The sequence below is a fragment of the Populus euphratica genome, unplaced genomic scaffold (genome assembly GCF_000495115.2).
Source record: "Populus euphratica unplaced genomic scaffold, PopEup_1.0 scaffold807.1, whole genome shotgun sequence".
Taxonomy (NCBI): Eukaryota; Viridiplantae; Streptophyta; class Magnoliopsida; order Malpighiales; family Salicaceae; genus Populus; species Populus euphratica.
This window is the reverse complement of record NW_011500668.1, coordinates 31,341-43,830: the sequence shown is the minus strand read 5'-3', so window position 1 is coordinate 43,830 and position 12,490 is coordinate 31,341. Positions and strand designations below refer to the sequence as shown.

Sequence of the window (12,490 nt, the reverse complement as noted above, 5' to 3'; positions counted from 1 at the left end):
TGGCACGCCCAAGCGAATGAGATAATGTAAATCTGGCAAATATGTCAGACTCAAGACACTTGGATTTGGTAGTCAATCAGGTCTAAGACAACATGGGTTTAACAAATATGTTAAAACCAAGACACTTGAACTTGGCAGACAACTAAGTCTATTGCATTTGAACATGGTAGTTAGCCAAGTCCAAGACAACATGGGGCTGGTAAACATGCCAGACCTACAGTACTTGAACTTGATAGTTAGTTAAGTACAAGGTAACACATGTTTGGCAAACATTCTAAACCCAAGGTATTTAGATTTGATAGTTAGCAAAGTCTAAGGTAACAACTATGCTCCACTGAACATACCTAAAAAAATGACCATCATCCCTTGTATATGATTTAGGGAATGACCATTTTTTCAGGGCGTGCCTAAGGAAATGATATAATGTAGGTCTGGAAAATATGTCAAACCTAAGGTGTTTGGACTTGGTAATCAGCCAAGTCCAACACAACATGAGTCTAGCAATCATACTAAACCCAAAGTATTTGGACTTGACAATTAGCAAAGTCCAAGGTAACAACCATCTTCCCTTGGGCATATCTAAGAAAATGTTCATCCTTCCTTGGTGCGTCCAAGGGAATGAGATAATGTGAGTCTAATAAACATGCTAGAAAATAGACACTTAGATTTAGCAATCTGCTAGGTGTAAGACACTTAGATATGACATTCAACCAAATCCAAGACAACATGGATCTAACAACAATGGTAGACCAAAAGTACTTGGACTTGACAGTTAGTCAAATCCAAGGTAATGATCATACTCTCTTAAACATGCTCAAGTGAATGAGGTAATATGAATTTTGCAAATATGTCTAACCTAAAGCACTTAAACTTGACATTTCATCAAGTTCAAGGCATTTGGACATAGCAGTGAGTCAAGTTCAAGACAATATGGGTTTAGTAAACATGCTCACCTAAAGAACTTGAATTTGACAATTAGTCAAGTTTAAGGTAATGATCATCTTTTCTTAGATACGCCCAAGAAAATGACCACTCTCCCTTGACACTCCTAAGGGAATGTCCAAGCTTTATTAGGTCTAACCACGGGGAAAAACCTATTCTCTATAGGTTTAACTACATTTGATGTTTTGAACCCTAATCTTCTTACACCTTTTAGGTATATAAAAGTCTTCCAAAGACTCACCATATTCCCATCGAATATTAATATAGATGTAAGGAATATTTATATCTTATTAAATGCTATTAGGGTAAGATTACACCTTTTAGGTGTATAAAAATCTTTTAAGAATTCACCATATTTCCATCAAACATTAATATAGATGTGAGAGATATTTATCTCCTATTAAATGCTATCAGGATAAAATTATACTCTAGATCCCCCTCTTTATAAAAGGATAAGATTTATAGGCTATAAATACACCATGACACCTTTAGAATAAAGGTTCATAATCTTTATTCTCTAATATATATATACAGTATCTCTTTTTATAATATTCTTATATTTTCTCGCTCTAAAAAGATACTCATTTGAGCATTAGAGAGTCTTCACCTTCACTAAATAAAACATTTTACAAGCATTAACCATAAACCATATTGGTATACCAGACACCAAATATGAGCTATCTACTACCTTGGCTAAGGAAAATGGATGAGATTACTATGATCAATTGAATAATCGATTATCTAACTCGAGAATCCTATTACTAGGCTATTTAGATTTTTAGGACTTCATCATAAAGACAAATCTATTTCTTACTTAAATAACCTTGTCATGGACTTTTGTATCTTTAAAAACAAAGGATGGTTCTTATTGCCCTTTGTTTTCACTTTTAACTAAGAGAAGTAAATAATCATTGTGAGATTAGGATGAAGTTGTCGCACTTACTAGCTCCTAAATTATAATAAGTTTTATAATTATATTAATAATTATTTTTTAAAAATATTTTTTTAGAAATATATTAAAATAATATATTTTTATTTTTAAAAAAATTATTTTATGATATTAATATATCAAAATAATCCAAAAACACAAAAAAAATTAATTTAAGGACAAAAAATTCAGATTTTTTTGAAAAGCACAGTTACACCGCAATAACAAACGCTCCCTATATCCAATGATGTTTTTTAAAATTTTTTAATACTAAAATCACCCTAATCCCCTTTTCTCAAAAAAAAAAAAGATAAGAAAACAAAAGTAATACATAATATTCCATAAAATATCTCCAAAATCCAACCATTTCTTAATTTCCAACACATTTTTTTTAAAATATTAATAAAATAACACAATTAAAAAAATTAGTGAAATAACACAATTTATATATATCGCAATTGAAAAACATATTTTTTATAGCTTATTATTATATTAAATAATGGTATCCCTTAAAAAATATTAAATGAGTAGGATAAATAAAAAAATCTAGAAACATTAAAATTATAATTATAATAACACTAGTGTTATTAAAAAGATTTTAATGAAATTAATCTAACTACATCAAGAAATATGAGTAATAATAATATAATTGGATTATATTTTACACTAAACGGTGAAAGATAATCCACTTGTTTTTAATGATTATCTAATGAAGTTATTATTAATAATTTTTTTAATTTTTTTAGTTTTATTTAATTAAAATCTTTTGATATTACTTTTTTTTTCCTCATTTCTACCATGTTTTTTTATGTTTTTTCTAAACGATGTCTACAATTGACGTTCCAACCGTAACATGTCCAAATTATGCTATTGGGCTTTTATTTTTTTTCTTTTTCAATTGTACTTTTCTTTTAATATTTTTAATTAATTTTCTAATTTTGTTTTTAAATCACAAAATCCAAACCAACCAAAGAAAAACCACTGTCCTCTCCTCTCCTAGTGCCCCTGAAGCACAATCTCTCTCTCTGAACAAAATGGTAACCACCACAACCACTGTCCCAGACAACCTCACTAGAGACCAATATGTGTACCTCGCCAAGCTCGCCGAGCAAGCCGAACGCTACGAGGAGATGGTCCAGTTCATGCAAAAGCTGGTCCTCGGCAACACACCTGTCGGTGAACTCAACGTTGAGGAACGCAACCTCCTCTCTGTCGCTTACAAAAACGTGATCGGCTCACTTCGTGCTGCCTGGAGGATTGTGTCTTCAATTGAGCAGAAAGAGGAAGGGAGAAAGAACGAGGAACATGTTGTGCTTGTTAAGGAATATAGATCTAAAGTCGAGAGCGAGTTATCTGATGTTTGTGCTAGTATTTTGAGGTTGTTGGACTCGAATCTCATACCATCTGCTACTGCGAGTGAATCCAAGGTCTTCTATTTGAAGATGAAAGGGGATTATCATAGGTATTTGGCTGAGTTTAAGGTTGGTGATGAGAGAAAGGCTGCTGCTGAAGATACTATGTTGTCTTACAAGGCTGCTCAGGTATCAGTATTACTAATCTTCGATTTTTTTCCCTGTTCTGTTCTATTTGGTTTGGTTTTTTGTGGATTTGTGCTTAATCTAAGATTTCTTTTTCAAGTGTTTGGATAAATAATTGGGTGGGTTTTTAGCTTTACAGCAAGAAGCTATAATCTCTAGCTTTCAGTTTTTAATGGAGTTGATTGGATTTACAGCGAGTATTGCAGATTTTTGTTTTTCAAATTTTTTTTGGGGGGGTTTGGATTAGGGTTGAGTGAATTGAAAGCTTGATTAAAGGAAAAGTAGAATGGAATTGTTTTTATGTTTTGATTGATAAACGTCGGACGTGTTGCAATTATGAAGGATATTGCGGCCGCGGATCTTGCACCAACACATCCAATAAGGTTGGGTTTGGCACTGAATTTCTCTGTGTTCTACTATGAGATTCTCAACCAGTCTGACAAAGCCTGCAGCATGGCGAAACAGGTATGCTCTCTTTATTTTCCTACTTTGACAATAATTATGTCTATCTGAGAATAAATTATTCTTGTATGAGTGGATCGGAGTTACGGGCCTCTTGTTCTCTTTTCTTTTTGTTTCCTTTCCTTTTCCTCTATTATGGTGCCTTTTAAAGTGAAGCCAAGAAGTTCTATTTCTCAGCATTTACTACTTTGCAAGAGAAATGAACTGGAAATTCTGAATGGGAAAATGCTCGTATTAGAATCATTGTTTGATGCATGGATGAACATAAACATTTAGGACTCTCATGAGCTTTTCAAGTAGTTTCAATTGCTCAAGCTTTATAATGTGCTGTGCACACGTGCTACCGTATTCGCACTTACTCGTGCACACACGAAATTTAACAGAAATCCCTTTTAGTTCCTCAAAGTGTTCCTGACATTTCTTCATCACCAATGCCTGTTTCAGTTTGCGTGGTTTTAGTAGTACACCAATTATCAGCCAGTGTCTTTTTGAAATGACCGAGGTCCTTTTTCCCTTTTGGTGTATACTCACCAGAGATGGTAACAAGTTATACAGTCCTTGTATCCATGAATAAATTCTTTTTACTTCTGCCCTGCCAACTCTTTGTGCAGGCATTTGAGGAAGCTATTGCTGAGCTAGACACTTTGGGAGAGGAATCGTACAAGGACAGCACTCTAATTATGCAACTCCTAAGGGATAACCTCACTCTTTGGACATCAGATGTCCAGGTTGGTGTTTCGCTTCCTCTCTAACGCTTATAGTCAATGATATGTCCGCTGGAAGTTATGGTTTCTCTGTATCACTAGAGAACCAGATTGTTTGAGCTCTAACCCTGGCGTATTGTTTTGCTTCAGGACCAGTTAGATGAGCCATAGAAGGCCTCATAAGTTCGACCGGTCCTAGTCTTAGTCTTCTTCAGGAGGAGGTGGGCTTTGAATGTCATCCATTTTCCCTGATTGCAAAGTGTGTTAATTTAAGAGAATCGGGCATCACCCATTTGACATGATGGTTTCTTATTTAGACTATTTTTAACTTGCTTTTGAATTTCAAGTGCGTTAGAAAGGGTAGCATTTGATTTGGGTATATTTTAATTATGTAGCTTTTGTTTTCGTCATTATAGGCCCGTATGTTTTTATCTTTGAAACCGTGTTTGAGCTTGTTTTAAAAGTGGTTTTGGCTTGAAAAAAATATTAAATTGATGTCTTGTTTTAGTGTTTTATGATGATTTTGCTGTGCTAATAAAAATAAAAATTCTAAAAAAATTAGTTGAATATTTTTTCAAGTAAAAAGCATTTTTAAAAATTACTCTACATTATATAATACCAAACACATTATGATCTTGTTTTGGGGTGCGGTGCAATTTGTCTTTCATCTAAATTTTAATTTGTTCTTATTTCAAATTAATTTTCTAGTGTTTTTGAATTATTTAATTTGTTGATTCTAAAAATAATTTTTTTTAAAAATTATTTTAATATATTTTTAAACAAAAATATTTTAAAAAATAATTTTTGCTATTTTTCTCACCTCAAGTATGTATCTTCCTTGTAAACTATGCATTGGAGATTTACATGTTTAGGCAAGGAAATGTGTAGAGTTAGTGCTCTTCTGAGAAATTTACCCTCACTTCAATCACATAAACAACACAAATACTGATGCAAAGAGGCACTGTCGATCCTGCAGCAGCTTTTCTTTCAACACTAGCTTTGCTGTTCCGTTCAGCAGCTGTATGGATTTTGCTTGCATGGTTTTTGTCAAGAATCTCAACAAAATAGCCAGAGAAGGTATGTGATTTATGATCTGAAACAATTATGTTATTCCCAAACTCACACCTACGGAAAGCTTCTTGTTTGAAGTTCCAGACCTGAAAGGGATGGAACCGCTGCTGGCAATGAAGAACTTTTTTATGAACCCGTACCCGTAGAATCACCGAACCTGACTCCATTATATAACCGTACACTTCTTATATCCATGAGCTCAGCGTAAGTGCAGTTATACTCCTGTTGCCAAACGAGGTTGGCTTTGGACATAATCACGCCACCTGGGATGCTCGTGGTAGACTGCCTTCAGACAGGGGGTTTGATAAAAAATTTGTTGTTTAAAGTATTTTTTTATTAAAAAATTATTTTTAATATTAACTTATTAGCAGCTATTTAAAAATTAAATATCAAATACTGCATTGCTTTTGGATTAAAATTCAAAGAAATAATTGTCTGGTTATATTACAAAAAGTGAAAAAAAAATTTAAAATAAAATAAAACCAAATGTTTTTCAAACAATAAAATAAAATCAAAAGTTATAGTCTCGAAAATATTTCAGAATAATATTTTTTTTTCTTTCATCAAAATAAATAAATAAAATATTCGAGATTTTTCGAAACGCACCCATGATCATGATGCTGGCACATCAGAAATGACCAGGAGCACATGCAAATAATTTCCCTACACGGGGGCCCAGCCACTGACCACCACACTCGCTCACGGCCAGCTGAAAACACTCCAATGGAATATAATACATGCTGAACAAACCAGCGGAAAAGAACAACTTTATTTGACAAAGCCACCATCCATAAAGCGCACACTGAATGCTTGCAAAAGTCGCTGACACGGAACCATTGATATATAACAACAGGTCCCAACTAATGTTCTGAGATTCTACACTTGACGAGTCAGTGCCTCGTGCGGTCTTTGAGCTATTTAATTATCTGTTTTTTTTTTAAAAATAATTTTAAAAATATTTTATATTTTATATTTCTTACTTTAAATTAATATTTTTTAATGTTTTTAAATTATTTTGATACATTAATTTTAAAAATAATTTTTTAAATAAAATATTTTTTTTTTAATATATTCTTTTAAAAAATATATTTTAAAAAACAATTACATCTAGAAACCCGTTATAAATAGAGAATGCTGTCACTAGTGATGGGCATAAGAGATTATTTCCGGTACCCTGAGCAAAGGAACAAAATAAAACGCAGAGCAAATCTCAGACGCTTGTTCTTTTGCTTTCATTGTTCCCGCCTTCCTAACATTATTTTAAAATATATATATATATATTAATATTGATAATTTTTATTTTTAATTTAAATATTATAGATTTAACTATTACTATTATATTATGAAATAAATAATATTTTTTATAAAATATTTTTTATTATTCCATTAAATTTTTTAAAAGCGCAACAATATAGGTAAAATATCATCAGGAATAAAATTAGAATTTTGATCAAATTTTGTAAATATTACATCATCAAGCGATTTCTGTCTAACTTATATAGTGTCATTAAATAATATTTAAAACTAGTTTTTCAAATAAAACATAATTAAAAAAAAAATATATTTTTTATTTTGTTAGATCAGACCCGATTCAGTGCATTTTTAACGTTGAACCGGACCAGTCCGGTCGGAACACTAGAGCATGTTCCACTGTTCATGAGTTTTCCAGCTCAAGAAGCAACAATTTGTTACTTTTTATAAACCTGTGGCCATGCCATAATTAACAATAGGCCCCACTAGTAGATATCTACTATTGGAGCATTACCAAATGGGTGAGTTGCTATAGTTGCTTCAAATGCAGAAGCAACCATGCAACTAAACACCCTCTATATCCGTTGGGTCTGGTCTAGTGATTGAGCTAGCTTAGTTTAACAAAAAAAAAAAAACATTGGAGGCCAACCTAGACCTCACCTCAGGTCCAACTAACTAAATTTGTATGAGGTCAAAACATATTTTTATATTAATTTTTTTAATTTTTATTTTAATATTTAGTTAAATGAATTTTTTTGTGATATCAAAAAATTTTATGAACCCTTTTGAATTTATTTGTGAGCCCTCCATTTTTTTCATCTTTTTTCAATGATTTTATTGTATATTTTATTTATGAATTTTTAATGTGAAATGTGAATATGGTATACAATACATACCTGTCTTTTATATATATATAAACAAAATAAGAATATTAAATAAGATAAGAGTTAACTAAGTAAAGGAAATGAAATGAAATGCATAAACTTGATATTAATGAAAGCAAAACATAAACATTACAAAAAATATAAATAGAGAAAGCAAGAACATGATCTTGATCTGGAAACCAAGATGCCTAAATGCATGGCAAATGCCTCATTTTATAGGCCAAAATTAAAAACTATTAATTTGATGATTAATTGATGAGTGGGTGATCAACTCTTGACTTGGTGACAATTCTTATCTTCTCTTATCTGACCACAACGTCATTGATAACGTCAAAATTGGAACAACTTGAAAACATAAAAGTTATAAGAAATTGTCTCAGATTTTTTATATAAACAATTCAGGTCATTTAGAATTTTAAAACTCCAGATATGGGCTAAATACTGAACAGTGCTCGGGTTGGAGGACAGATTCAGACTTCTTTGTTGTTGCTATAATTTGGACTTGAAAATGACATTTTTAGATCTTGGGCTCCATATGAAAGTTGTAGGCCTATGTCTTACCTTTCCATCCATATAAATTGGACCTAAATCTGAGATATATAGCTCCAGATATGACCCATTTACCGAACAGTGTTCCGGTTTAGATTGCACCGACATCTCTTCTCTAAGTTTGACCATCTCTTTATCCATGCAATTTAAGTTCTTCAATTTCAATTTCACTTCTTAAATTCATTAATCAATACTTTTATTTATGTGATAGGCCTGCATTTAAAATGAATATTTACCACAAATTAAAGGTATCTTATATTATTAGATACATTATTATAAAACATGCTTTAGTTAATGAGTTTTTGATACTTCAAGTGCAAAATGATGATATAAAACCTTAATAAAAATACACTTTTAAGTACTAATCAGAAGGCAAAAACAATCAGCCTTATTTAAATAGAGAATGTAGCTAACTTTTGCATCCCCTAATGAATTATGATATGTAGCTGACTTAGCTGTCTTGAAATAAAATAAAAAGGTTATTGATTTGTCTCCTTGCTTGGAAACTTTACAAAATAATTAACTCCCAAGTTTTTCCCAATCTATCCTTGTAGACTAAGGTATCCTAATATTATATGGAATCCATAATTCATATGGAAACACAAGTTGCTGTCTCTCCTTGTTTTAGCTTAGAAACTTTACAAAATAATTAACTTCCAAGTTTTTTCCAATCTATCCTTGTAGACTAAGGTATCCTAATATTATATGGAATCATAATTCATATGAAAACACAAGTTGCTATCTCTCCTTGTTTTAGCCTAAATTGTTTAATGTCTTAAACCTATAAATTAGCTCCTTTATTTGCATAGATTAAATTAATTAAAGTTTGATCATTACTTGTAGAAGTCTTGAAGCTTATCTTAGCCTAAATATTCTGAATCAACTCATTGAATATCTTTTTAGGCTTCTTGGCCATTAACCTTATAATCGGGCACATTGACACCTTTAATGGATCCTTTAGTATAGATAATTGATTCTTATCATCCCTCTTTTCTAAAAAAAGATTTGATGTTAAATCATCACTTACATCAAATAAAAAAAAATTAGAAACATTAAAAGTAGTATTTACGCTATACTTACATAGAAGATTCATTTTATAGGTATTGTTGTGGATCCTTTTCAAGAACATGGAATGAACCATTTCCTTGAGGCTATAATTTAAATATTTTATGGATTGGAAATCTTTTTTTTTCTTCTTATATGTACTTAAACCCAATCAATTGTGTCGTACCTTGGTGGATGTCATAACAGGGGCCAAAAATGTATCATGGATAATTGGAGTTGCTAACTATTCATTAGAGGAAGCTAAAAATCTTAAAAATTAGCACTAGTTCTAGGGATTCAAATAAGGAGTTAGTTACGCTTAACTGAAGAAGACCATCACTCTTACAATATTAAGTTAGTACTGAAGAAGACCATCACTCTTACAATATCTTTTTTTTTTTTAATTTTTATGACAGGTTACCTTTTACAAAATGTTTCTCCTAAATTTATTCTTTTTATTGCCATTAATTATCATAATGTTTTAATTTATTATATTTTTTTATTTATTTATCTGTAATTAATGGAAAAAAATTGGAATTGGTCATAAAAATTAGGAAACGCATCCTTTTGATTACACATAAAAATTCAACATTTGATTCCTCAAAAAAAGAAAACTTCCCTTATTAAAAACCTTGGATATCCATTCTAAACAAAAAGACTTTTCAAAAAAAGAGAAACAATAGTTCTAAAAAAAAACATATATAAATTAACACCAAGAGTTCTCAAATTTTATTTCTAAGACCCCAATTACTTCAAGCATTGCCGAGGTAACTAGCAAACAGGCTTGCAAAAGATGTATTTACACTAGCAAAAAGCAAAAACAAATCATTTAACTTCCACTGAAGTCGAGCCCCACACATCACATTAAAATTCAAACAACTTAAAAAACTTTTCTCTTAATTGCGGGAAATAATATCTTACGAATCAATACGCTATCTTAATTTATGCCTAAACTAAAGTCAACAAAATTGAAACACGTGATTCCTCTCTTAACTCAATTCCCTATTAAAGCCCGTCATCTTAACAACACTTTTTAACTCTATTGTGCAGTTTATTTTGGATTCTAAAAGAAATAATTACTGCTACAATATTATGAGTGTCATTTATTTGGTACTTGGATCATCAGATTGTATGAGGATTTGGAGATAAACGAGGAAAACACTGTAAAAATTGTAATAAATATTACATAGGAAGCGAAAAAGCTACCAACGAGTTAAAAAAAAAGGTCTAAAATGAAAAATATACCCAACTATACTTTTATGTTAAAAAAAACCCGACTCTTCTGTAATCTTACTCATCAAAGTTTAATAATATAGATATCATATATAATGAGTTAAAAAATCTAAAAAATAAATATTATAGGTGAGATGGTGAGTTAAGATTTTTAAAATCAGATAAATCCAATCCAACTTGCATATCATATAACCTTTTTATTTTTATATTTGATAATTTATGAATTAAATATTTATTTTTATTTTATGAAAAAATATTTTATTTTAAAGTTCTTGTTAATAATCTTATTATTAGATTTATTTAACATAATAATTTTTTTTTGTCTCCTTGTTGGAGGGGATGTAAGAAGCAATTAAAATTTAATAGCAGTGTAAAATATAAAAATTAAAAATAACATTGAGGTATCATGATATTTACAATCCATATTAGAGGTTTACTTTCAAACATGAAACCATGAAAATTAGTAAAATACTTTGAATGTATGAATATATATAATATTCATAAAAAAAGTTTTATCTTAGGAATATATTTAATATTCACAAAAAATTTCACCCAACTTAATTATTTAACCCATTTGAATTTAAAAAATACTTTAAAAAATAGATTTATATTTTATAAAATGTGAAAACCTTTAAATTTTATTTAAATAGTGTTTGGTACTGTAGTATTGAATTTATTTTAAAGTGTTTTTACCTAAAAATGTATTAAATTAATATTTTGTAATTAATTTTAAAATTATTTTTTATATAAATACATTAAAATAATTAATTTTTTTATAAAAAATTAAACTTTTGACAAAGTTGCCAAACGTTACCTTACTCTCCCGTGTTAGTTGTTAAAGAACTGTCCTCGCACATGCAATCAATCCCTACAAAATCTTGTAAAAGTCCTTGTATTGTGTTCTGTTTTGCTATTCCAATTCCTATCCCATTCCATTACTCTCTCTGTGATCCTTGTGCCTATATTGCCCCCTCTCCTGCTCTCTCTATCTGCCTTTTACCCTAAAAAGAGGCACTCATTTCCCCCTTCATAAACCCCTGCTCGGAGTAGCAGTCTTTTCAGCCCCCAACTTCGATAGATAGTGAGTGAGAGAGTGATAAGCAGATGGACCCTTCATCTATATTGGTTTCGAATTTTTGTTCTTTTGTAAAAGATCAGTCTTTGTTCTTCCATTCTTTGATCCAAAAATCACCTCTTTCTTCTAAAACACATCTAAAATCTATATAAACACACAAAAATCTGCGTTGATCCCCCCCCGTTTGCGGTTTAGTGAACTTTAATGCTTAGATGCACAACTCAGTAAGATAAAAGAGTGAGTTTTTGGAGAGGTAGCATTAAATATGGCATCAAGTTTTGATTGTACAGTTTCAAGCCTTCTATGTGCTGAAGATAATAATAGTATTTTTGATGATAACGATTGGTACGATGCTGCCGTGGAGGAGTTTGAGGCCACGTGGCATCACGGGAATCATCAAATCCAGAATAAAAATAGTGGTTGCCGGTTGCCAATGCAGGGTGAAGAGTGTTTGGTTTTGATGGTTGAAAAGGAGTGTCAGCATTTGCCTAGTGGTGATTACTTGAAGAGACTGAGAAATGAGGACTAGGGCTTGGGGGCTAGAAAAGAGGCTGTTGATTGGATTGCAAAGGTGGGTGTTGGTAGGAGAAACCACTTGTGGTGGTTTTGAAACACTCGGAGGGGATAAAACACACTGTTTTATTTCAAGAACAACAAGCTTATAACAATGAAAAGCTTACAATAACAACCCCTCTTTCTTTCTCTCTTTCTCTCTAGTGTTTCTCTCAATCTCTCCACACATAATTGCATAAACTTAGCTATCTATTTATACACGAAATCAAAACAAGAAAATTCAACCTTCAAGTGTG

The 12,490-nt window shown here is 31.0% G+C and overlaps 1 protein-coding gene and 1 pseudogene across 1 annotated transcript; both read left to right on the top strand.

Annotated features, from left to right (window-relative positions):
* Window positions 1-2,834: 2,834 nt before the first annotated feature.
* LOC105115915 (14-3-3-like protein B) lies at window positions 2,835-4,987 on the top strand. Its single transcript, XM_011012987.1, has 4 exons — window positions 2,835-3,411; window positions 3,751-3,873; window positions 4,482-4,598; window positions 4,725-4,987. The coding sequence occupies exons 1-4, from the start codon at window positions 2,905-2,907 to the stop codon at window positions 4,743-4,745; spliced, it is 768 nt and encodes a 255-aa protein (XP_011011289.1). The 5' UTR covers window positions 2,835-2,904; the 3' UTR covers window positions 4,746-4,987.
* A 6,514-nt stretch (window positions 4,988-11,501) lies between these two features.
* Window positions 11,502-12,490, top strand: part of LOC105115914 (cyclin-D4-1-like) — a 6,502-nt pseudogene continuing 5,513 nt past the window's right edge.